This window comes from Pygoscelis adeliae, unplaced genomic scaffold (genome assembly GCF_000699105.1).
Source record: "Pygoscelis adeliae isolate BGI_AS28 unplaced genomic scaffold, ASM69910v1 Scaffold72, whole genome shotgun sequence".
Taxonomy (NCBI): Eukaryota; Metazoa; Chordata; class Aves; order Sphenisciformes; family Spheniscidae; genus Pygoscelis; species Pygoscelis adeliae.
In genome coordinates, this window is record NW_008824286.1 from 1,334,876 (window position 1) to 1,362,473 (window position 27,598).

Below are 27,598 nucleotides of genomic sequence, written 5' to 3' on the forward strand. Positions count from 1 at the left end.
GAAACTCTCTTCCAAATCTCTAGTTCATTTTTCAAAACATGGAAGTTTCATATTCTCATTTGCCGGATTTTTTGATGTCGGCACAATGCATTTTTAATCTCACCCACAAAAACTGTTGAAGTGAAGCCGTATGTTAAGAAGGGGGAAAAATGTCATCCTGCAGGAGTACACAACTTAAATCTAAAGGGTTAAAACTAGGCTAAGTAACAGGCATCCATCTGCATGTCTGCATACTAGAGACAAACACATTTTAAGATCAGAATCAGTTCTTAAAAAAGATCCATCCCATACCTTGAACATATTTACTCCAGTTATTTGATATTATTCTGAAAACCTCCTTCATGCTGTATTCATCTTATCTGCTACCGTAATTCACAGATTTTATTTTCCACTATATTTCTAATTTATATCATGCTTTATTTATACTACTGTCTTTTATGAAACCCCAAATTTCAAAACTGACATGAGCATTACACACATAAAGTAGACTTCTTATTATCAACATGGCATAGGAGACAAAAAATGACAGAAATAAATCTTAGGTTTTATGTTGGCGAGACGTTCTGCAAAGTAAGTGACATTTCTCAGCAATACAAATTGTACATTAAAAGATAATTTTCAGAACATGATACCAGCTATAGAGTGCAGCACCATTACGCAAAGTAATATCGAAGCCATGCTTTAGCAAATGCTGTTTTTATGTTGTACCAGTTTGGCATCAAGATTGCATCAGGTCTTGTGAGTAGACTTTGGAGTGATTAAGTTTATTGTGCACAAAAGCCAGTTATTTGGCAAACTGTCAACACGGTGTAATTGATATTTTAATTACACTACTAATACATACATGCTGTTCACAACGAGCCTCCTCATTCACGTTACACAAACTGTGTATTTATAGCGCTGATTATTGTTCCAAAGAAGTTTGCTTAAATGCAAACTTAAATGCAATTGGTAGTATTCTAAATTGCTATAAAAGCAAACCAAATTGTTTCACAAATGCTTAACAGCAGGCAACGCGCAGCACAGTGCAAACAAGAGGGACCATCTCACTTGACATATGTTCTGGGGATAGTGTGCACCCTCCCCACAGTTACAGCACGGTTATTATACAGCTGATAAGGCGACTCTTTAACTAGTGGGACTGCCCCGGAGCCGCCGGCTTATCAGAAAGATAGTGACCAACTCAAGGATAGGAAAGGAAAGATTAGGAGGACGAATTTCTATGGAACAGTTAAACGGTGCAGCACGACCGGATCGCCCTGCGGCGCAGAGGCGCTGCAGAAGCAGCGTTTACACCACCTTGGGCTGGGACCTGCTGTCTTTCTGGCCAAGCGGTGAGTCGGGGGAGATGAGGACCCAGTTTGCAGCACAAAAACAAAAGAGACGCAGACAAGAGAGACACTTCTACAGCCAGACTTACACACACACGTTGGCTCCCACTGCGCAAGATCCTTCCAGCGCAGTATGATGTGGTGCTGCAGGTAAGAGCACATTTTAATGCTTTCCTACATCCCCTTGTTATGGGGCAGAAAGAAAAGGGTGGACGTGAGTGTGTAGCAGTGGCTGCAGCACAAAGAAGGATGGACGGGGAAGAAGAAATCTAGATCAAGGGCGCGATGAACAGGCCGTGTGGGTGCAAGAGCACTGTGTTTTACAGGCTGCAGATCTCCTGTGCACCCTGGCTATTATGTTGCACCTGTACATTATTTTTCTGTCTTGCCTCTGTAGGTAGTATGTTCTCCAAAGTATCTCCTCCCTGTAGGTTTTGCACCGCGTCAAGCACCTGTGGCTCTGGTCCAGGTATGTATAATATACATGACATTACAACTGTAACAGCATGTAACTGTAATAATAATAATAACAACAATAGTGATGCAATAATATAGAGAAAAAGTAATTTATAGGTGGATATCACGGAAAATCTCCTAAGGGTGAGACCTCCTAGAGGACGCACTAATCCCACGCAACTCATTCTTTGAGAGGTGCCAGGTGGAATTTGTCACATCCAGGCAGGATCCCCCAGGCAAGAACCTGGCACTGGCTGGCGGAAGCCTGCAAAGCTCAGGAAGACCTCTGCTACCTCCCAGGAAGCACTTTGTGTGCATCGCAGGTCTCAGAGCCCACCTCCATACAGATATGCCAAAGGGAAACTGGGCCTGAGAGGTGCTGACCATCTGCCAGACCCTTCAGCCATCCATAAAATTTGGAGGCTGTAATCAAGCCTCCTTTCTCGGAGGATCTGGGCTGTTCGGAGGAGACTGCAGAGGGAAAACCCACTTTCTAAAGCACCAAGGAGGAGATACACAAAGACGTGAACAGGAGCAGTGTCCTCCTCCCCAGGTTGGGTACCTACCTGCCTTTTGGAAAATCACTTCTCGAAAACCCGTTGGCCTTTTCCCTACGAGTGCAACACGCTCTCGCAGCGGCAGCGCCGGCTCCCCATCTCCTCTCCTCCTCCCTGGCCCTCCTCCATGCACAGCGCCGGCCAGATGCAGGCAGGAGGCATGCTGAAGTAAGGGGACTTCACAGCACAAGACAAAAATAGGATTTTAAACTACTCGAAAAAGCAACTTGGCTTATTGCAAAGTAAATTAATTTGTTAAGTGCTGTTGCTCTGTTGGGGATGGACCAGTGCGAAAGGGGAGCTGGGACTGCATCTGCCTCTTGGAGAAGCTGCTCTGGGTGAAGGTTGGGGTGTCACCTCACTGGGGGTCGCCAGGATCCTGGCAGCCTCCCCTCGTGCCCAGCTGAGCTGCTGAGGAGCGGTTCTCCTGCAGGAGGCGGCTCTGACAGGTTTTCAGGAAAAAAGGCAGGTTCCCATGTAAGATCCCCACCCTGGCAGGTGAAGGTCACCCTCTTCCAGACCCTGCAGGCCAAGGTGACACCTTGCCTTCTTCCTTTCCCTTGTTCGGGGAGTAAATCTTGCATTACTGAGCAAAACCCACATCTGCTTTGCTTCTCAGCTATCACCACAGCTCACTTGTGTGAAAAGTGTATCATGACACCTTACTTTCTCGTATCTCAGAGATGGGATACCCATGGGTGAACCCAAGGACCAACCACGCAAGCGCTTGGGTAGGAGCTTGGTCCCTCAGGTTCCCTCTTCCCAGGCACAGCCCAGTCCTCGTAAGCTCTGCTGCTGTCTGAGCACTCGCAGAGTTGGGACCTGACTGTGACTCCCATCGCCCCGATTCTCTCCCAGCAGCAGCACTTGGCAGGGACCACTCAGAAGCATCTGCATCAGCTATGTGAAAAGAGGGGCTGCTGCTCTGCAGGGAGCTTGTACTGGTGTTCAGGATGACTGGGAAGCTCAGGGAGGACCTCTCCCACAGAAGAGGACCCGTATTCCCACAGGGACCGGCACTTCTGCCTGCAGGCACCAGCTCTGCACCTGCATCTCCTGCAGCCGTTGGTCTGAGAGCACGGCAGGAGCAGCAGCGTTCCTGCTCTCCCCAAACACAGAGAGCTCAGCCACGACGGCTAAAACTTCAGAAAGTAACTATCGATACGTGCCCCTTCCTCTGAGAAAGCATTTTTTAAATACATACAAGAACAGTTTACTCTTTGATTGGGAATCTTGTCTCCCAGGTTCCGACCTAGAGTGAAATTTTATGACCAAGTGATCAAGCTCGGGGGGAGGTGCGGAGGGAAGGGGGCTTTCAAATGAAAATGCCAACAGATACTTAAAGCCAGAAGCATGTGTGGGTGTTGCTAAATTAAGCTCGCAAGTAGGTGGGGCAAATGCCTTAAACGAGTTTGTGAAGGTAAAATAACGTTCATTAAAAATAGAAAAACAACTGAAAAAATATCCTTTGTATTCAACTTCACACTCGTACATCATAATGTTCCAGTAAAAGCCCATTTTCCCTTGAGATAATAAAAGAATTGAATTTTTCCTTATCGGTCATCTATTTTTCTAGCTAAAGCTATTACTCCCTCTCTGCGGTTGCTAGGCAACAAGAAATATTAATAGCAGCTTTTATTAGCTTAGCTTTAGCAGTGGAGTACCAGAATGAGAAAATGGAAAACATAAATGTGTTACATAAATCTTTCAACCTTTCAGGGTTTGTGTTAGTCTCTGTTTTCATAATGATTTATTGAAGTGATGGTTCATTTATGAGAAAAAGGAGTGTGAAATAAGAAAACGGAACATTACCCTGAAGGACTGTTTGAAAATAAATAATTATGGGAGGTGAAGAAAAGCTGTTTAAAACCATTTTTCTGAGTTTTATAAAATTTAAAAAGACATATTTCTTTCATTTATTGCCTCTGAGAAAAACACTAGCAGGGAATTGCAAACAGGGCTCTGTTTAATACAAAGAACCCTTCATGTGTGGTTGTATTATTACTATTTTCCACCAAGGCCTCATGTTCGGGAGTTTAGTTTTTAAATACTGAACCATTAATAAGCAGAAAGACAAATTAGTCAAAACCTAAAGCACACAAAACAAAATTGCCAGTGCAAACTTACCCAGGACTGAAACACGGGGGACTCTGCTAAGTTTTTGCTACCGGTGACGCGCTGCCAGCCTGCGGTTTGACGGAGCTGGCTGAGCATCGCCCGACCGCTGCTTTTCCTTGTTTGTTTATTTATTAAAGCCCTTCCGATGAGCATGAACTTGCTCTAAAGGGCACTGCTGCGTGTACATTGCATTGGGATATAGGTTACTTTAAATAACTTATTTTAACGGGCAGTGATTTAAAATTATTGAAATATTTATGTATTGGAAGTATTTACCAACAACATGTAAATTGTATTGCCTACTGGGATCATGTATTTCCAATGACTTAGATAAAAGGCTGGCATTCTTACTTGGCTTTTGTGTCGACACCTAATTGGCTTCTTTCTTATATCCTCTGTTGGAAAACTTTCAATGCTCACCGGCTCTGTACAGCCACATCCAACCGTGTGGCCTACCGCCGAGCACCCTGACCGCCTTCCCTGGGCTGTACCCTCGGCTCTCCAGAGGAAACCGCTGCGATTCCCACTGCCTCTGCCTCAGCTTGTAAATAAGGAACGCTGCTGCGTTTGACGGGGAGCAGCGGTCTTGGGAAGGATGGGAGCTGGGGAGAGACCTGCGGTGCCAAGAGAGCTGGCCAGGGGGCTGGTCTTGCAACCTGCCTGCAGGAAGACCTCGCTCGAGGTCTTCTGGTGGGCACCAGAGGGGATGCTTCTCCTTGGAGCCCTATGCCATCCCCACAGCCTGGGCATGCACACCCCAGCTCTGGGAAAGGGCTACTCTTCCTTTCCATTTCCCACATGGGAGACAGGCAGATGGGTTACTGCTGAGTCATTTTACTGTTTTCCTTTCTGTTCCACCGCAAAGCCCCATAGTGTTGGGAAACAGCTATTCAGATTGCAAAGTCAACCAACCAACTCTTCAGGAATTTCAGCACTGCACTCATCCTTGGTACTGCAATTCACCCCCCATTTACCCTTTACTCTCTCCCCTCTACATAAACAGGTTCCACAGGTAACTGGAAATTTGACATTTTTACACCATGAATGTGCTTTTCGTCACTGGAGATTTTTAATATTTTTCAAATAATCTGTTTTCACTCAACAAACTGAAACAAAGAACTTTCAAGCTGTGGCTGCAGCCTTTTTCACTCAAGCTGATGCTTCAGCTTTCTGTGAGCAGAAAAAAGTTATTCCACTGGGCTCAAGGAAATGTTAGTGCCTTTAAAATAGTCACAAAGATCTTTCACTGCAAGAAGCACCAGGAAGATGCAGACACAGGGATAGTTGCCAGTCTCTCCAATCAAACTCTACATACCTGCTACAAAGCCAATGTTTGCTCATAACAGCTGCCACATGTCCAAAACGATGCTTCCCCCACGCAAAAATACATGGCTCTGCCCTAATTTCACCTGGACACGGCAGAGCAGGAAAGGAGCAGGGCGGCTGTAGCCCCACAACACACACCACGGGCAAACAGGCTGATTTTTCAGCATGCCCCAGCATGGCAACGTCCTTCAGCCAGGCTTGGAGGAGCACAAAGTTTCGGCATTTCCGAGAGGTGGTGGCGGGCTCTGGGCTTTGCTGTCCCCCTGACCGGGGGCTACCGGCTCCCCCCAGCCTGGCGCAGCACCCAGGTACTGGGCACTGTCCCACCTGATAAGCAGAGACACCCCCAGCCCGCTGAGCTGCTATCTAATATTTATGGAAATATGTTTACACTGCATTGGAGATTCTTGGGCTCTGTCCTTGATCGCCCTTTGTTTCTGTCAAATATGTTCTGCCAAATCCCTTCTGAAATCTCATTTATTCACAGCAGCTCCTTAACCCAGCAGGCACCCCACCTCGCTGGCGATCGCCGCCAATTCACCGCGTTTCTCTGCCCCCTCCCCTGCTTTCTCCCATGTCCCCGCGGCCCCCAGGTCCCAGCCCCGGTGTGGCCCCAGCCCAGCAGGTCTCCCTGCGGAACCCCGGAGGGCTCAGCAGCCGCTTGTCCACACCGTAACACTGCTGGGATGTTCTGAGTGGGCAAAGTCATTCTCTTTTCAAGGAAAATGTCTTTTTTCCTCTTTGATTATTTTTTCCTACATATTCCCATTTCTCAACAGAAATCACATCTCTCCAATTTTCTTTCCCTCCTGCCATTCCTCCTCTTTCCCACCTCTTTCCCCATAGCACAAGAGAGGACAGTAGAAAAAAAAAAATCCACTGTATTAAGAATTTTCTGTTTGCTTCTTGTCACCAACACAAAAAATAACACGCCTTCCCCAAATGAGCCAGCCCTGCCTCTCCCCCAGCCTCCCTGCATCCCGCTCCATCGGTCTTCCTAGCGTCACATCTTCCGCCATCTCTTTGCCTACTCCTGTCCACCCATCCCTGCTTCTCCCCTCTCCAGCTCCTGCACCGAGCCTTCAGTGTTTGAAAACTCCCTTGACTTCTAAAAACTGATGGGGAAAAGAAAAAATAATAAGGAAATAAAGTGACAGAAACAGCAATGAAGAACCATGTTATGTAAATGTAGACCTGGTCCATGGGGCAGAGCGAAGTGTGCAGAGGCCGGTGGCGTGGAGGGCGCTCTGGGTGACAATGCTGAAGGGATAAGGAAATGTAGAGGTGACAGTGGCTTTGGTTTCCCCCCATCAGGGTACAGCTCCTTTGCTCAAACGAGGGGCTCCAGCTCCTGACACCGCAGGGACGGGCTGGAGCCAGGAGCAGGGTCTGGCACACAGCAAATCCACCTTCACTCTCCAGCTTTCATCCTGCCATGGGAATTTCTGCGCCGATTTAAACCAGCTTGGTATTCACTGCATTTAAACCACTTGGTATTCACCTGCATAATGGGAGCAGCATCCTCCTCCCTTGCAGAGGCCCTGGGAGGCTTAATTCAGTGTAAGGATAATGTTGGGACATCCCAGGACAAGAGACACACCGAAGGGGACAGCAACCTGCACCTGTATTTTCCTTATTCACTTCTGAGCTGTAGAGGAAAATACCAATCCCATAGGTCTCAGTGAGTCCTAGCTCACATATTTTCAGCAGCTCGAGATTTTTTCATGAGGATGCCTTAAAAAAACCCCAAGGTTCAAGCTACTTTTTTAGAGAAAAAGTCTAAGCAACATCTGAACATTTTGCCTTGACTTGTTTGTCATTTGTCACGGCATTCAAACCAAAAGACATGGCAGCCAAGGCAGGAAACAGCTGCGTATGCAAAAACCGGTACGAACTACAGCAAAGAGCAGCAGCAAGGAGAGAGCCTCCCGGCTCCAACATTTGCATGAGCAACGTCGGTCCTGGAACAAAGACGAACCCTCCGCACGCCTCCTCCGCAGCGCTCAGGCAAGGCTCGCTCCCAGGCTGGCGTCCCACCACCACTCGTGCGGCAATAAATCCCCTCTCTTTGGAAGCGTTAGCAAACAAGCCCCTTTCTTGATCCGGAGGCTTCCTGCTGCAAACACCCACCCGGAGGTGGTTGACTTTGGGCAGGGTTGTAGCACGTCGCGTGCCCTGCACCGTCACGCAGCGATGCCTGAAGCACAGCTGGCTTCACGGGGCCACCACCGAGTGGGCTATGGCTCGATGGGCACGTGGGCAGGAGGTATTAACCGTATGACTTTAAAAATCTGCTCTGCCTCCGGGATTTTATTGTGTTCTCACGTGCCTGCGCTGCCCCCACTAATGCTAACAGGAGTTAGATGTGTGCTATGGGATGAATGCTGCCATCGTGGGCTGGTGCTGGAGTAAGGGGAGACTCAGTTAGGGCATTAAAAAAAAAAAGGGGGCTAGAAGGTGTTGCCTTTCAGTGGGAGAAGTCTGATGGCATGGAAAAAAGGCTTCGACAACAGGGTATGGCAGGACTTAATTTTGACCTGAAATTGCAACGCAGTTCACTCCCTGATCTACTTCCTTTGCTGCTGGGACCTCTGAAGATGTATGACAGCTCCAAGGGTTTCCGCTCAAAACTAAACAGTTTCAATTCACTATCAGCTGGAAAATTTAGGGTTCACTGGATTTTTTATTTTTGTGGTAAGGGGCAAACAAATCTTAATCTCTCTATTCTACATTTACAACCCACTAAGCCCCTTTCTTATCTTCTCTGGCTCAGTCCTGATTTATTGTCACGATGCTGCATTTGTAAAACAGTACCATAAAGTAAGAAAGAACATTTCCCAAGGACTACTCCAAAATAAATTACTTCAGACGTACAGAAGCTGCTTAATAAATCCCACTATTCTTGTTTCTTTAGGTATTTTAGAAAGTGATTTATAAGTGCAATATCACCTCTCAAAAATGAGACAATCAACACAGGATAAAATTATCGTGTTATGAAAATAGGGGTCAGGCAAAGGGGCTGTGCTTTAAATTAAACCAGGGAAAATATTTCATCTGCAATTGACTCTTTTTGTCTCCGAAATGAATGTTTTAATCACCTAAGAACCTAAAAGCTAACACAGAGGCCTAAGTAATATTTAATTTCATAGAAATATGCCTGTGTTCGATATTGATGGGCAGAACATGATATTTTTCTTAAACGCACTAACAATGAAACTTGGAGACGCATCAAGACTTTAGAAAGCCTTGGGATTTTCCTAGACTAAGAGATAATATCCCATTTAAATATTTAAATATCACTACCTTTCAGACTGTTATCTATTCAAGCAATCAACACCAAATATTCTCCTGCTAGCGCAGTGGCAGACTCGCAGGCATGCTATTTAAGTAAAATTAACTCTGTTTGATATTGATGCCTTCCAACGACATCCATGAAAATCAATGATCTTAGAGAGAAACAATGTAGAAAACTAACCATAGGGCTAAATCTGCTAAGGAGGAAAATACTATTAAACAGCAACGGTATTAATTCAATACCACTGTCAAAATCAAGTCACAACCTTTCCTCGGTGCTGCTGATACAGAAGCGTCGTAAGGTCTAATTAGCCCTGAAGTTTCTTCCCAGAGCTGCACTTTACTTCATTATCCCTGCCTTATTTATCCCTACGGAAGAGCCATTTGAAACTTCGCACGGTATCCCCTTGCCACGGTGTGAGCCAAGAGGCAATCTGAGTTTGCAAGTGCAAGAGGGATCTTGTTCCCCTCGAAATCAGTAGGACAGCTTTCCCTTCATGGAGCACCCGTGCTCCTCCTGCTGATGCCACTGGGGCCACTCTGGCAGCAGGACACAGGGGTGACAGGCTGGGGCCTTCTCCCAGCAGGGGAAAGGATGCAGGGCATAGGGGCTATGAACTAGGGGCTTTGGCTGGTCACCTTCACATGGGGTTGGAGCACACGCACTTTGCTTGGTTCGGTGAGGATATTATGTACCCAGAGGAAAACAACCTTCCCCCCTGCTCTTGAGCAGTTAATAAGGCTCAGGAAGACACCAAACTGAAAACAAAATTGCCACCATGAGCATGGCCATGTAGGTGACTGCAGCGTCTGCCACCGCACCCCGACCTTGGCAGGCAGCAGTGCAGCAAGGCAGGGCTGCACCACCAGCTCTTCCCAACCCCCAGTGCAAACATCTCATCGTTAACATCCTTCTACGTTCAGTTGAACTCATAACACGACATACAGAGCGGCTTTAACAAAAGACAGTAAGAGGGAGAAGTCACTGACCGTGGGTAGCTGGCTGGAGAGAAGATGCCCATCCTGACTCAACATGTTGGAGACCATGATGGCCGGCAGGTCCATGTTCTGGTAGGGGTACGCTGGTATCAGACTGTTCGGAGGGAGGCTGTGGCACAGGGAGTGATATCCAGTTTCGTGGTCCACCAAGTGCAGGAGGGAAGGGTCAGGGAGATTAGGAGGCGTTATGGGAGGGATCTCATAGTCTTCGTTATTCTCATTCTGACCGTTATATGTCTAAAACATGAAAAAGACATTTTGCAATGCGTCACTGCCTTGTTGCTTCAGCAAAGAAAAGCAATTACTTGTGCAAGAAATACAAAAGCACATTCCAGTGGAAATGGTTTTGTTTTAATAAAAAAGACATCTCCAGCCCCGGACACCAGCAGGTCGTAACTACGTAGGAACCGGGCAGTGAGTGTGGCAGCGCCGCACCATCCGTCAGGGACACCACGGGTCCTTGCACGCCTCAGATCTGCCTGGGGCATCCGCACTGCTCCCCCCTCCCACACTAAATCCCTCTAGCACATCTTTAGCTCGCCAAAACCTCAGCAGAAACTTCTACGCCCGGATCGCAGCCAGGCAAGCGATGCTCGCAGAGCCCACTGCCGTGAAAGAGCATGGCCGTTTCCCAACCAGCTGCTGCATTTTTAAGGCAAAGTCCCTCTCTGGGCACCCAGCTCAGCTCTTACAGTATCTACAGTTTGTATTTTCAAGAGTGTTTACGAGAATTAGCTCTGTAGAATTAACTAGTACTTGGGAACAAAATTCCCGTTGATTCCTCACAAACTCCAGCACAGAAGCTGCAACCAGGGAGAGAGATTTGGAAACACAGCCATCACACGTTTTTTAAATTCTTTAAAGAAAGCCCGCATGACTCCACCACCCACGGAGATTTGTCCTTCCTTATGTCCTCATCCAAACTGTATTTGGACAAGCACTCCCTCACCTCCCCACCAACGCTCCCTTGAGGTGACCACGAACACGCAGAGATGTTGGTACTCCTTGTGCTTCCCATGTTTTCTGGTGGCTTGTTTACTTCTAAGCGTTCCAATTTATACGGAGAAAGAATATGTTATAGCACCTGTGCAATCGTTTTCACCTCAGACAAAAACATATTTGCTTCATAATGTAAGTGTGAATCTATCCAAAATTATTAATTATCAAAGCAGAATATAATGAGTCTCTGGCAGAGGAGGCTTATTCTAAACATCTACTGTTTCACATATTATTATAGCATATGAAATTCTGATTTGCTATAGTATTATACACATGGATTTTAAGCTAAATTTCTCAGATCACCTAGTTTCATGGTCGGATTTTGACTTAATACTTGATTTAAAAGCAAAACCCCAGATGTGTGCAAAACCAGTTAAGAACGGTAGGCTTTATTAATCCATCGCCCCAGAGCTCACACTCGGATTCATGCTCTTCATCACCCCAGACTGCAGGAAGAAAACCCTTAATAAAATAAAATAAAACCGATATTTAACCAGAATACAGAAGTCAGTGGGAGAGGCAGCGGGGAGCAAGGAGGTATCTGTGGATAGGTGGAAGGGCTCCCAGCGGGAACGCTCCGGCACTGCCTGGGAGAGACGCGTCCCTGCGGGGTGTCAGAGCAGGGGGTCACTCCTGCCTCCCCCCCCAGCCGGGGCCAAAAGCGGCCCATCCTCTGCTAAGCTGGACCCCCACCTCTCGCCTCCCCTCGTCCCCTTGCAAAAAAAGACAGAGAAAAGAGCAGGTACTGCACATCCCACCCGACCCTTCGCATTCGCTTGAGATTCCCACTGGCTGTGGGGAAATCTGAGTATGCAAGAAATACAAGACGGAGCCCGGGCTGCGATAGCTCTGTACCAACAGTTATTGTTCGGGGGAAATTCAAGCCCAGCTATTTTTCCAGCCAGCTTCTGTCTAGCAGCGGTATTGTACGGGGAAGGCAGGGGGCTGAGAGGATGTACACAACAGCAGGCAGATAGATCCCATTTAATACGTCTAGTAGTTAGGTTTCTGTTTGGGCTACGCACTTCGAGGTACACCGATTCTTTCACAGTTATTTAAGAGGATTTCGCTCCACGGTCTATGGAAAGGGATTTAAATAAATCATTGCACAGCAAACTTGTTCCTCCAACTGGTTTATTTTGGTATCAGGTATATAAGCAAGTGGCTTTGCTGTACTTAACTAAATTATGTAAAACCCATTCAAAATTTCCTAAAGCTCTCTTCAAAACTACAAGTTCCTTGTGTTGCTGCAGAGCAGCTCACCGAAGGGCTTTGAGGTGGTTTTGTAAGGAGCGCGAAAGCCCCGTTGCCCTGCTCACCCCCCTGCACATTTCTGCCCCCGCTCTATTCAGCCGGGGGGAAAAAAGAAAAAAGACCTGTTTAAATCACAAAGCTTTCCAAATAGCTACAGTATTGTGCAGACATATCAAAATTACAATCAAAGCTGTACACAATCAAAATCAGATTAGACAATATCCAATCAACATAATCAGACTTGGCGCCTGCCAGCTTTTACACCCTATCGCTACGAACAATTTTCCAAAGCAAGCTGCGTTTATACTATATATGTTTTAAACAGATCGTTAGAAAGGTAAGGAAGGGAGATGAGACAGATAGACACTTGGAAGGGTGGGAAAAGGGGGTGATTTATTGTCACACACTGTGCCTATTGACACGTCCGAGGTGACGTCTCCGTCCCCACGAAGGGTGGTCTCACACTGCGTGCACAAAAGCCGTCATCTCAAACCAGTAACACCCAACACCCCTTTCTACCACCATGTGGGCTACGCTGCAGATTATATTTTCTATTCTTATGTTAATCTGAATTAAATTAAACAGCCAATTATACGTTGTAAGGATACATTACAAATTAGATTAGTGAGCTGGTCTGAACCCATTCATCCCACCAGGACTCCAAACGCGAGTGCAGAGAAGCTCGCTCTGCTAAAAGGCTGCCCATTACAGTACACAAAAACCCACGGAAGATCTAGGATTTTCCACTGTCAAACAGATGACAGTCGTGATTACACATTATTCCTCTTCAAATTAAAACACTGAAATCAGCTGAAACAACAAGCCTCTTCTTGCAAACCCTCTCTCGGCTCGCGCTGCAGGGCAGATGGGTGCTGCTTGGAGTGTCAAACCCCTGCTTCTGCCTGCAGCGGGATGGAGCAACAGGATCGAGCCAAGCACTCTCAGAGAGGGGACAGTGCCTCTTCTCTGACTCCCTCCTTGCCCTCAGACCCCCGTGCATCTCTGTGCCCCAGCTACAGGGGTTGTGCTGCAGGGCCAGGCACCAGGCATGGACTGAACTGCCCTGAGCACGGCACCAGGGCTATGCCCCATGCTTGCACAGTGATGCCACAGGATGGCATTGCAGCCATCCTCCAACGACCAAACTCCAACAGCAGCAAAATCATATTTAAAAACAATTTTTCCTTCTTGAAATCCAAGTTTAAACAGGGGTCCCTGGACCATCTCCACCCACCTGCAGATTCAGGGGCAGAGAACAGAGGGGTGGAGGGGAGGTGGCGTGGGGACATGAAGAGATGCATCCATCTGGCTGTGCTCATGCCACGCAGCTTCTCCACCACCCTTTCATCATGCCTTGCTGGGCCACAGCTCCCTAGATCAGTGCCTTCGGCACAGGGAAGTGTGGAGGGCTCTGTAACGGGGAGAAAGGCTCTGGTTCCCAGCAAGGTGACACCCAGGCCACGTCCAGGGCCAAGAGGAATCAGAACGGGTAACCACATTACTGGCTGCTCCCTCCTAGCTCACAAGCACAGGGCTGGGGAAATGCTATTTGCATTCATTTGAGAGGAAAGTCAGAGTTGCTGAACCCCTTGCAAAAGCACAGGGTGACTTGCACAGCAAGGTCCCATTGCCAGAGCTGCAGTGGCACCAGCAGGCACAGCCTGTGCTCCCGAAGCGCCAGCAGGTCTTGGAGACACCCCAACGTGGCCTACTGCCAACGCTGCTCCCCACCACAGGGATGATATGCCATGATCTCCCAGGCTTCCCGTACTCCCTGATGCTTTTCAGGAGGGAGACAGAGGTGGATGGGAGACACCCAAACCCCCAGGATCTGCAGGTGACCCACATGAGGCTAGTGGGGAAGGACACAACAGCTTGTGCAGCAGGAGAAGGCTGAGAGGGAGGACAGGGAAGCGGTGGGGCTGGAAAAGGGTTAAGGAGCTGGCAGAAGCAAGTCCCCGAGGGCAGAATGAACGAGAACAGAGGGTGACACAGCAGAACCCTGCAGGATGGCCCTGGCCAACCAGCCGGAGCAGAGCTATTTGAGGATGAAGAGGAAGGACACAAGTCCCTGCCTCTTGCATGCACGCTCAAGCAACAGCGCAGTGCACACCCTGAGCAAAGCTGTGCCGACTGGGGCGCAGGTGGTTCTGTGGTGCATGTTTGTAGGTGCAGAAGAAGCAGGAGTTGCAGTTAAAGGGTGCCCCATATGGACGTGGAGCTGAATCAAGAGAGTGGGTGGAGAACAAGAGCTTTACGGGGGAACGAGCTCGTCCCACTGTCTGTCTCCAGTGTCCCAGGCATGGGAAGATTGGGTTTTAACAGCAAAACTGGATCTTCTTTTATATGGCTGGAGAAGCACCTGATTTATAAGCTCATCAGGTTGTGGACATCTTCTCTACATGCCCCTAAGCTGCATCTGAAAATTACTGTGGGTCAAGGAGAGAAGTGAGGAGCTCTCACTCCGGACTGTCAGCATCCAGCGACAAGCGAGCTGGAAATAGCGCCGAGCATTCTCCCGGCAATATCTACCATTGCTGTAACGCAGCGCAAATGCCCACGACAAAGGAACACGCTTCTGCCGCTGCTCCAGGGCGGGAGAGAAACAGTCCTACCTTTCTTCTGCTCTTATCAGCGGGCTGCACCAGGCAGCGCTGGGGGAAGGTCAGGCAAGGGGTGCCGGAGCCAGAGCTGCCTTGCAGTCACCTGGGCTGGATGTGTGGCAGCTCGGGGGGCTGCCCTGGGAGCAGGCAGCAGGGCAGGTAGCGAGAGCTTCAGCCATGAAGCCCTCTTGTCTGCTTTGAGAAAGCCAGGCCACATCACTCAGCTTTTTTACACCATCCCTGATGTGTTTGTGCCTGATCACCAGCACACCTGAGACTGTTGGGGCGTGCAGGGATGGGAATGGAGACCCCCATTCCCAGCTCTCACTTTGATCTATTCAAAGCATTGGGCCAGATTTCCACTTCTTCTAGCTCGTGCATACTGAGCCCAGACATTTCTCTGCCTTGTAGCATGCAGAGCCCAGTGCAGGAGAAGGCTCTCAGGCAGGAGGCAGCTTTGGGGACTGGTCTGTTGATGGCAAGCAGCTTGTCTCTGCTGCAAACACAGAGCACATCTATGGGTTATCAACATGCCCTGGGTGTCCCTCACCTCTGCACTGCGAGATGGCCCAATGGGCATGGCGACCGTGCACATCCTCTGCCACCGGACTCAAAACCACACTCAACGTTGCTGCTGCTTCGTCTTTCGCTCCTACACCGTACCTCCTCTTGAACTGCAAATAAAGCAAGCCCTGGTGGCTCCCACCAGCCACCCAGTAACAAAACCACCCTGCCTAACCGTGGACCTGAGCTCAGGGAAGCGTTCCCAGCAAGCACAGTGAAGAGGGGCTGTTTTGGATCCATCCAACCACCCATCCCTGTGCAGTGTCCAGGCGGCTCCACACATCCAGCTGATCTGAGACTAAGGGATGTCCACGCAGTGCAGCTCTTGGGGGACCAGCTGTGATTCAGACAAAGCCATAACCACAGCCGTGTTTTAAAGGACACGGCTGAGAACTCACTGTGCAGATGACTTGGGAGGGAGCTAGAGTGTTGAGCATGTCTACAAATTAAGCCTTTAGCTTTCTCCTGCCTTTCCCCCCTTGGGAGGGGAGGAAAGTGCTGTCCTTCTTTACAAAACACCCTACAGCCGGCCAGTACCATCTCTTCACTGGGCATTGGTATTAATCACAGAGGACATGACTTGACGAAGGACCTGGGAAACCGTTCTCCTCAGCAGCATGGCAAATGTCCAGTGACCCCAATTCTCCACTGAGTCATGTTCTGTATGATTATCCATGAGGACCCAGGAGTTGCAGCCAAGCATTGATTCAGAGAAATATTATTCACAGTGAGAAGGATAGAGATTTGCAGTATTATTGCAGGTAAATATTTGCCCTGTCAAATAACATTTAACAGTAAATACGAGCCTAAGAGAGAACATTTATTCTTGGTAAGGTACAAGGAAATACGTAGGCTGGCGTGATCCATCCCACCCTAATCATCCAGATGACACAAAACACCATGGACTCTGTACCATCCCTCATCTACTAACTAGGTTTTTCCTGCAGCTAATGCAAGAGCTTACTGCTGTAGGAACGTGACCCTCTAGACACTTCAGAGATTAGATGGGTCTAAACAGACCACAACCAGCCTGGCAGGTCTGCAAAGTGAGGAAAACATTGCTATTTGTGAGGCTGAGAGGTATGACCAAGGGCTACACCTTGAGCTCCTGGTGTGCATGAAGAGCAGGGAGGACACGGAGGTTATGGGCTGCCCACGCCGTCCCACGAGCACGAGCCTGAGGGCTGTGTCCCCAGGGAGAGCGCTCCTCTTCTACCGGCACCATGAGCTCTACCAGCGCAGCTTGGGAAAGGGGCTGCAGAAAAACAAGCAGGTGGTTTGTGGGGTATCTCGATTGCACCAAAGCTGGATGATGCATCGGATCGGGTCAGAAGCCAGATAAGCACATTGCTTTTTCATACAGAGACTTTCCCTAATTCTCTTACATACATACAAAAGGATTCACCGTGTGCCAGTGTTCACACAAGCTGCAGGGCACGCCAGGTTGAGAGATCTTGGGCCATATAAAGATGAAAAGAGTCCAAACACAATAAATAAGTGAAAACCAAAGCTTAATGAAGGCAAGCTACCCTGCATTTCCTTGAAAGCCTCCGAACTGCTCTCCCACCACACACATTACTCAGCACAGGCACGATCATATTTGCAAGAAGGGGATTTTGATATGTTTCTCCAGCACGTGGACCACAGAGGTTTTCTGCTCAGTGCAAAGCACTCAATCCACGGGGACAGAAACGATAGTTCAGGTGGCAGGAGGAGGTGGAAGTCACCTGGACATTGCAAACTACAGAGAAATGCTCTGGGGCCAGCAAGGGAAACGGCCCGCTGCTCGCTGCAGGGTGACCCAGGGGGCTGCGGGCAGGGGTGCAGATCCCTTCGGCACCACTTCTCGGGGGGGGTGTGTGTGGGGGGATGCCAGAGGGCTGAGCTCGCACCTGTGATTCCCAAAGCCCCGTGCCAAGAAGTGAAGTAGCGCTGATTTTCCGCGTCAGCAGCTCTGGGTCTTAGGAATGGAAATTGATTTGCCCCATCTTCACACACGGAGATCCAGCGTGTGAATAGCAGGGCCAATGAATTACTTGGGTAGAGTTGGATAAATACTGTAAAGAAGTATTTATTAAGTCAGTCACATACAATCTACAAATTGTCTTTGAAGTGTTCCCAGCCCCTTTTACATTAATTTTCACACGCTCAGGTTTTTGACTATGGGAATGCGGTTGAAAAGGGAAAAATGAGTTCTTGCATGAACATAAATGTGCATTGGAAGCGTCTGCACAATCTTCAGTAACAGGCAGCCACACCGGGGAGGTTGGGAGCACAGCAGAGCAGCAGGCAACCTGCGGGAAAGCTGGGCTCTGCCTACCTCTGTGCTCCTCTTCCATACCTGTAGTAGCGGGTTTTTAAATCCCAAACAAATGTCGGTTCACCCAAAGAGCAAGCATACACCTCCACGTTCCCCGTTTCTCACCATTTCCTCCTACCGTGCAGGCATTGCTCTGATGCAGACTCTGCATGCTACGACAACCCGCAGCAGAAAGCCAGCCTCCAGCTCGATTGCAGTGCTACTGCACGGCTTCACCTTTGAACGGAGCTGGACGTTTACCTTCTAACTTTACGTGAGTTGACCTTCTCCCATCTCCTACAGACACAAATCCCATGCAGTAACACAGCCGTGGCTCTTCCAAAAGCTGAGCCTGCCGGATGGTTTCAACCAAATTTGACAGCACAAGAGAAGTCTCTTTTTGACAAGTTTCATAAAACCACATATGCACAGAAGGGAGATACCAGGGTCCTAAACATTCATGCTTGCCCTAATAATCTTTGATCTCCTTGGCCAGTTGCTACAGCAGCGAAGGGACGGCTGCGATGTGGTGCCGTGGTGCTCAGCAGGACAGGGACTGTGAAGGGAACCAGCCAAGAATATTCAGAGGAAACAGAAAATCTCAGCTGACTCAGAAAGATAAAAGTTTTGGGAGGCATGCGCCCAATTCTGCTGCTCACCGGAGAAGTTTTTTTTGTTTTACGTGCCACCGAAGTCAGAAACAACATTCTTGGGACTCTCTGGCCTCAACCTGTCCATCGATACCTCATTTATGTGGGTTGGAAATGAAGAACAAGCTACCAGTTATTAATAATCATCTGTATGATGGACAATCCCCGAGATTCAATCTGGGTAAGGATTTGCTTGTGGCTGTGGCTGAACAGAGGCAGCAGCGGTGACGGTCCCTGCCCTCTGCCCTCAGGTACAGCCCAAGAATCCCATCTCGGGATTCACGATGTCAAGCATGTGCGTGCATTTCTGCCACGTCCCTTTTGATGCAAGTAAGAGATTGCAGTCAGTTTTTATACTGTCCAAGCTGCGGTTGACCTGCATCACCACTTCACCAAAAAAAGCTAAAAATAATGGAGTTCTATGAACAATTTATAGCAAAAGAAATCAGCCCTATTGTAGGCTTTTAAAAAGGCTCCCAACTCCCTCTCTCCCCCCACTTTTTTTTTTTTTTTAATCAGTATCTTATCCAGAACTGGAATCCTGTCAAGAATAGTGGATAGCAGAGAACTATAACTTCTTATTATGTGTATAGTGATTTTATGAATTCAGTGGGGAATGAAATGCAATTTTGTCAGACTTGTCTGTGTTCATAATGACCAAGTCAAATTAATCATCGTGGATAATACTCCTGTGTCAGCCATTCAAGAGATTTTTTAATAGAATTTTTCTGATTCATGTCTTGCAGTACATCAGATCTGTAGTAATGCAGGCACTTCTAAAAATCAGTGCAATTATGGCTTCTTGTTGGCCTGTCATTTTCCTGGAATAAAAATGTCTCTGCAAAAGTCATATACTGTACATAAACCAAAATGGAAAACAAAAATATAGTTACAATTAGGCTTGATTTTTTCTAAAGATTTAATATCATTTTGAGGGCATTATTTACAGGCAATATATAAAGCTATGGCGCATGATGCTGAAGATGGACTGGTTTATCACAACACATACCAATTTTGTCCTGGTTGTCATTCTTCCTTTGATTGCCCTATGAGTTAGTGGTTTTTGCAGGCATGGAAATGACTATCCCATAGAACAAACAGGGGATAGGTAATGGGCTTGCAGTCAAATTATTGTGTTTATTAAAAATGTATCCAGGAAAGCCCACACAGATCCCAAAGGGCTCTTGTTCAGGAAAATCTCTGGTTCAAGAAAAGGTTACAGTTACCATAAAGGCAGATATACATGTATGGAAGCAGCAGTGCAGCAAGGATTAGTAATGCTGTGTTTATCCTTCTGGGGAAGAGAGAGAGAGAGAGAGAGAGAGAGCTCTAATTCCCCAGTGACACAGACAAAAATGAGTTTTGGAAGTAGTTACCCCCAGGAATAAAGAGGAAGACAAACATAATCCACCTCAGATATCTCAGCCTTTCCTGCTTTCATTGCAAGGCAGCAATTGCCTTGCAAGAGAGTGCAGGGAAGGACTCTGTCAGAGCCACAGCATGTCCCAAAAGAGAGCTCCACTTGAAGCTGCTGGGACAACTGTGGATCCTCCAGATCCACCTTCTCATGCCACCAAGTACATCCTGAGAGGCTCTCAAAACCACTTGCAGGGAGGAGTGGAAAGCCACGACCACATACTATCCTCCCAAGAACTCAAGACCCACATAAGCAATCAGACCAAGAGTTTGTCTGGTCAAACATGCCGACCTAAAAATTAGCCAGTACTAGCTAGCGTTTTGGAGGAGATCTAAAAATCCCTAGAGAACAATTATGGAAGCTCCTCAGACAACAGAACAATTCATCTCTCCCTTTCACCTACCTTAGCTGTTTTTATCGTCCTTCCACCTCCTTGCGTCTCTATTACGTTCTTGACGTCAACATCTAGCGGCAGGGAGTTCCCCAGGCTCCTTACAAAATTTGCCCAAGCCTACCGCTTTGCAGATTTGCTGTTGTTACTTCTCCGAAATGCCATTTACACGAGACAGAGCATGTCCAGGCATCACCTTCCTCTGCCCCATGCTGTCCTGATCCATGCTGGGGTATTCACCTTACAGCGCACGTGGAGGTGCTACATCTGGACCCCCCGTCTCCAGCTCTGGAGGCTGAACTCTGTAAGGCAACACCACGTCCCTGTAACAAAGGCCTTCAACTTCCAAATAAGCAGATGGGATATTAGGGCTCAAAGTCTGCTGACAGTGTTTTCAGAAGCATTCAATATTGGCTTATGCAAATGTCGGCAATAACCAGGGCTCCTGAACACTCTTTGTTGTATCTTCATAAGCGGGGCCAGGACTGTGAGGCATGTATGATGCGTAGCTGCTCCTGGATCACCCGTAGTAATATCTAGCTTCACCTACATTTTAGTTACCTACCCACACTGACGAGAGAACTGTTTCATTTCACTACGTGTTTTTCTGGCTATTCTTCCCTATTTTTTTCAAAGCAAATGTGGCAGTGCTCCTGGGAAAGCTAGGAGATGTGCAAGCTCCGCTCCGCATCGGTAAAGTGTACCCTCTGTCATCTGTCTCACAATCAGCCTCCTTAAAATTGTTTATAACAATTTTTGCCTGTTTTAAAAATATATTGAAGGGACTGTACGCCCAGCGAGAGAGGAGCCGATGGGGATCTAAAATTAGACCGACTGGGCCAGACTGCTATAACCCCTTCCCTTTTCTTTTCTTTCCTAGTATCTCGCCTGGAAGCGAATACAAGGAATACGATAATATTCTACTCAAGAATATCATGCATTTCTGGGAATTATTTGAGGAGTACAGATTTTACATAATTGCCTTTTTTGTCTCATGGCATACTGAACTTGCATAATAAGATCAGTGCAGTTCACAGAAATTCATTGTTGGACTGTACGGATTTGGTATTTTGTGTTGCGCCAAGGGTACATTATATAATGATGTATAATGCACTGTAAGCAGGTCAAGAGATAGGGCGGCCTGAAAACAGTAATGGAGTGCATGCAAGGAAGAATTAGTAAAAAGCACTCTAAGAAATTAATTCAACCCAGCTTCGGTCGAGCAAGAAGGACCCAGAGCAGGAAGGAAACGATATTCTGTACCACACTTGTCCCCTTTCGGTTTTCGTCTTAGAGAGTATTTCCCTTATGCTCAAAACCGAAGGTGTGGGGTTAAGGGTTTAAAAAAGCCTTTGTGACACGCTTTGCATGGATGCTTTGTAGCAAGTTTTTCAGTTTCATCTCAAAGGATATGTCCTAGCCCTCTGCAGACAGCCAGCAGAGCCATACTCCGTGCCGCAGGTACTGCGGCAAATACTGCTTTACCTAGACGTCTGCAGCGAGATCCTCCAGCAAAGCCGTAATGGCAACACAACCCATCTTAAATCAAGTCTTTTTTCTCCCAGATGTGCCCTGACTTTTTTTTTTTTTCCTCCCATCAGCAAAGACAAAGTCTCAGACGAAGCCCAGTGCGGTCCTCCCACACCAGGGCACACCTGCAGCCACCAGCACTGGTGTTTGCAAGGCGTTGAGACACGCATGCGCACGTGCAACTGAGAGTACACTACCAGCACAGTCGCAGCAAACACTGCAAATCCGTTGCTAGAGCCTAAGGGGGCAATCTGCAATTTTTTCCTAAGTGGTCCTACACTACCCCTGGTTTTCCCTCATCGCTATACATGTGCACTGGTTTCCCATACGCAACTGAAGTACTTAACCTCAGGCTGTCCTTTTAGTACACAAACGAATCGCCACAGCACGCGGAGTGCCGACGCTGCTCGTGATCCCAGTCCAAGCCTACGAAAGCGGAGCAAAGCTGCTGTTCAACAGTAACAGCTCTTGGTACTCTTGCCTACAAAGTCAGGGTATCAGCCAGATGAAATCACAAACTGGGTCAGCCCCAGTACACTTGCTGAATTTCTAGTTAGTTAATGTTGTGAGCCAGGCCAGCGTGGCCAGCGGCAGCAGGGACCAGGCCAGGACCTTTGAAGCCCAAAGCCACAAACGCGCTCAGATTTGAGCCCACACGCTTCCAAAGTCAGACTTGGGACCCCAAAGCAAATTGACAAGAAAACTACATATATTTTTTAAAAAAAAGAAGTAATAAAATCCGACAGAAGCAGTGGCACCCCCCCTCCCCATCACCCAGATTTGACGTGTCTGATTAGCACGAGAAAGGCAGAGATGTGGGGAGAGCTTGCATAATGTCGTGCAATCTAGCACCTCCCCCAGGGTGCCCAGCTGCTGCAGAAGCAATTTCACAGCTCATCATCCATTATGAGATTAAAATAATTTTTTTTCCTCCCGTGAAGTATTAATAAATTGTGCAGGCAGACCAGAGTTAGTGCCATTTACACAAATGGTAGTGAATCACCCACCTAGTTATTTCTTAATGGATTGAGTATCTGCATTCCTCCTTATCCTGTAATTTAAAAAACTAAATACACAAACCTGTTTATTTGTCTCATCAGGCCCTGAGCCAGCTTTTATTAAGCCTGGGGATATCGGGACAATGGCAGAGCTGCTGCCTCTCGTGGACCTGCCCCACCACTTTACAAGGGAACAATACCAAAACGTCCACGTCGATCAATATGAAAGGGGAAATGCACTACAAAAAAGTCCAAGACACATTGAAATCCCTCCCAGAATTCACTTACTTTCCCTTCTGGGGGCAAAACTCACTGAGGCATTGCTGATATAATGCGGCTTCCTTGGTACATATAGTGAAGATGTAAAGCTGTAGTCAGAGCACCACTAATGGCTCTTTGAACATCTCTGCTTTATTACGGTATCAGATGAAGCAGGCATGTTTAATGTTTAAACTTCCAACGACAAATGCCTTCAGCAAATATGTTTTATGTATTTATTCAGTGCTTCTTAAGCGCCTGTCGCATTAGCAGCTAAGGTGCTGCTTACCTTTATTTTCATTTTATTAAGAACATATCAATGCTTTGTAGAATGCCACCTTCTTCCCTCCCCTCTCTCCTCTTTATCCCCAAGAAGAGCTTGAAATCCTTTACCCGTCCATCCACTGCAAAACATTTCAGACTGCCAGGAAGTTGCCGAAATGGGAAAAGGAAATAAACTGAAATCACCAGCACAATAAATCAGCCTCTCACGTTATCCCGAAGACCCTCAGCCCCAGAATTTGGCTCCAGCACGTGGGAGAAACGCCAAGGCCAGATACCTCTGAGTCAGCTTTGCCAAAGTAAACCCTGAGATGAGACAGCAAGAGCATCTACCTGATTTCAATCTCAATGATTGGGTTTGGGCGGGTGCTGCCTCCAAAGCCAGGGCAGGCAACGTCTGCAGCTAAGCATGACCTGGTTTTGGTTGGTCAACGGAGATATTAAAGATTAACTATCGGATCGGGATGCCTCACTCCTTGCAGACCCTAAATATGCAAAACTTATCAATGTGCCAGTCCTCCCAGTCCATGACATGTCAAGATAACCACCCGGGATCTCTCTCTACCTCCTTTGCATTTACTGAGCTTCTGAGTGCCACAATTACAAGCCTTCCTCCACAACCACAAGTGCAAGAAATTTATTCATTTACTCACTTATCCAAAGCAGAAGCTGTCATGTCACAAGAGCACAAAGGTGCCGGGCTGTTAGGGAAAGCACGAAGCACCAAGAGACTCATGACAAGATTGTGAGAACTGTAACATGGTGCATGGCCAAGCATCCAAATCCCCAGTGTAGGTGTGAAAATCTCAGCCTTAAGCCTCCAATATGTGAATTTTGGGAAACAGATTTTATCTTTAACAATTTTAACAATTTTTTTTTTCTTTAATAAAAACAGGCTTATGTATGGTATCTAAAAAAAGGCAGGAACACACACATTGCTGTGAGGGGCTCATCTATGTCCTAAATCACAGATACTCATCAAATACCTTCTAAAGCATTAAGCAACCTGGACAAAATGAATAGCTAGAGTAGGTACCATCCTTTCAGGAGGAAGGCAAAAAGGAAAAACATCAAATTAACAATCAAAATAGCAATGTTTCCCTAAAGTAAAGACAACTCTCCATCTAGAAGGACAGCCAGGACACCAAGCTGCTGGTCACAGCCAGGAGCCTGTAGCCGTGATCACCTCCAATGCTGGCGGTGAGAAAGGACTGTTGTAGGTACTGGCAGCTCTAAAGGCAACGGACAGCATTTGTTGACACAGGGAAGAGCTTTGCAGAGGAGATGAAGGTGCAAGAGGGCTCACATCAACACCAGCACGACCTCCATCGCATGACCACGAGGGACCCGACCCAACACACAAGGCATGAGGCAGGAGGCACTCCATTAGCAGCTGCATCCAAAGAAAACCAGCCCCAGCTATCCGGAGGCCAAAACAACTGAAACACTTCATTCATTAAGCAGCTGGAGAGCTTTTTCTATTATTTTTACTAGTTTACAACATACCGGGTAGAACCTGAATTGTTCCAAGGGAAACAGGCAGAGGTGGAAGAGCCAAAATAAGAGCGAGATGCTAATGGAGAGGCGGGGGAGGCTCTGAGCATGACAGGGCTGCAGGTAACAAAGCCAAAACATCAACCCCATGGTAAAAATTCACATTTGCCCAGTGTACTCGAGGGCTTCAGCTGCTGTCTTTCAAACCCAAGCCCACACAAAGCCTAGGTGTTTCCACAAACCTGTGACAACTCAGAGCAAAGCGCTTCTACTGCTAACACCGGTACCAAACCGGGTACCTGAGAGTCCTACTTGGTGTTACCAAAAAGCATCATCCCAGTCTAGCCCTTAATGTGATCAAAATGGGAATGATCCTTTTGAGGAAGATTACTGGAGAAGCTTGGCTGAAAGCAAAGCTGCATCGGCTTTCACCATTTCTCCTCCCATCCCTAATTTTGATATCAAATAACAGGAGTCTCTTTCCAGACTGGAACAAAGTGAGGCAGAAGTCAGCAATCAAGGATCGCACGGACAACAGAAAAAACACGCAAGTAGAAGAGAGTAGGTGTCTCTAACATGCATGTTGCAGCACATCCTCGATGCAGAAGTCTGGAAACCAGGGCAAGCAGAAGAATTACACTGCATGTTCAAATGGGAGTGTTTCAAAAATTAAACGCCATAGCGTGAGTTGCTCAAAGAGCTTCACAGTTTTCTCCATTTTACAGAGTGGCTTTCCCTTTTTGATCCCCAGCATCTCTGTGTGAGCATGATAAATTCATTCCTGAAGTTGCGTTCAAGTGCCCAAAAATTTCCATCCTTGCCTTGCAGCTCCTCTCTTGACATTTCATGACCACTTTTCTAGGGAAAAACTTAAAAGGCCTGAGCTCACAGTGTTTTGCTAACTAGTCCTTCGTGCATGCGAACCCACAGGCGACTGCGCGCAGAGCTCTGCCCTTGTGCAGGGGGGTGGAGGAAACATCACATTTGCACAAGCACCAACGTTCACTGCACCTGCAAGAAGGCATGCAAATATTCATGCAAAAATACACAGCTTTCAACGTGCTAACACGCAGGTGAGGAAACATCCTGATGATTTTAAGAAATGGGGCTCCTCCAGCTTTGCTATTTTTGATGTAAATAATGATGTTTCCCTTTCATGTGTTCAGCGCAGGGAAACCTGCCCTGGGATGAGGGGTGGGCAGGTGAGGACCACACATCTTCCCTTTGATACAGTGTGGGCTCCCAGGCTTGTAGCATCCTGACCTGCATGCAGAGGAGCATGACCTGCTACTACCTTGTGCTCCATCTGCTTGCAGAACTGATGGGCAATCCTCCTCCAGCCAGGTCCGTGGTGGAAACCAGCACCTTTTGGGTGTTTGCTTCCAAAATGCACTAGGAATTGCTGAAGCTTGGGAAAAAAAGCTCCTCGAGAGAAAAGCAGTCCCCAGCTTCGAACACGGCGTGGGGAGCACGAGCCCTCAGCGTCACATAGGTGTCTGGTTTTGTTTAGAAGTCATCTGGAATTCTCTAAAATAAATTTGCTAAATGTCTTCCAGAGACTGATGACTTTTTTTTTTCCCTTCCCTCCTTAATAAACTTACAGGGGTATCTTTATTGTTATGTCTAATTTTAGAGAAAACTAACATTTCCTGAGATTCAATTTCTCTCATAATTGTTGGAAGGAAACTAAATTGTCTGCTGTAAACATTCACTGTATTGTGTGAAAAGTATCTTTATTACAGCCCACTGGGAATATTAATAAAATTCCCAATCCTAGCCCTTCCTCACTTATTTTTTTTTAAGCTCGCTCTTTTCTCTTATATACCCATTAATGTCAGTTCAAACATTCTGCAGGCGAGATACAAGAACTTAAAATATATTATTTAACAATCAAGGGTAGAATAAAGACTTGTGAGCTCTAAGATCTTTTCTGCCTTCTCTTTCGGTGCTTTCTATTACAGAAAATGAGAATGGCTATTCCATTTGTCTGTGTGCGTGCTTAGAGTTGATGAAAAAAATCTCATTAGTTTAGTCTGACATATACTCAATACAGTCTATGTACATATTTTTTTTCATTTTATTCTACAGCTGCAAAATGATACTAAATTTCATCAGATTGGAACGAAAACTGTGGTCTTGGAACATTTCCCTTCAAGGGTCTTATATTTATTCAGAATTCATGAATCATTTTCCAGTAATACAACTATAATTATTCTTAAAGTGTTATGTTTGAAGGTTTAATATGAAATACTTGCAAAAAGCTCTTTTTTCACTTTGATAGTTTGTAATCTTCATGGTAATCAGATCAGTTAGCTCCTTCACACAGCAGCCAGGAAAATACAATTTAATAAGAATCTCATACTCTTCACTCATGTTTTAATTAAAGTAATAAAAGCCAAGTCATATTTTGCCCTTTACAGTGTACACAGATGTATAGGCCTGAGCTATACAGCATCAGCTCAGACACTCTTGATGGCTGCTGATGGATTTCCTAGTTTGAGATAAATTTAATTCAGGGTTGCTCAGAGGCTGCTGATCATGAAAGCCATGTCACCGACAAGCGAGACCCAGCACGGTTCTTGGCAGAACAGGTGATGGGCGCACGGGCCAAACACAGAGCTCTGGGTCAGCTTTGCCACCTTTCACCCCGCCGGCAGGAGCTAAGGCTGCTGTGATAGCGGTCCTTCAGCTGGCTCCAGTGCCAGGGCATACCTCCCTGTGAAAGACTAGTGCATACCTAACTGCCTCTGATTTTTAGTTCCTGTCGTAGCTCTGACC

General features: G+C 47.0%; 1 protein-coding gene across 1 annotated transcript in view; it reads right to left on the reverse strand.

The window, feature by feature from the left end:
• The window catches only part of TOX2 (TOX high mobility group box family member 2), a 139,664-nt gene that overhangs the window by 57,760 nt on the left and 54,306 nt on the right, over positions 1 to 27,598 (reverse strand). Inside the window, exon 3 of the mRNA XM_009318654.1 lies at positions 10,073 to 10,318. Coding sequence (XP_009316929.1) covers positions 10,073 to 10,318 — 246 coding nt within the window. The remainder of the gene's footprint in view (positions 1 to 10,072; positions 10,319 to 27,598) is intronic.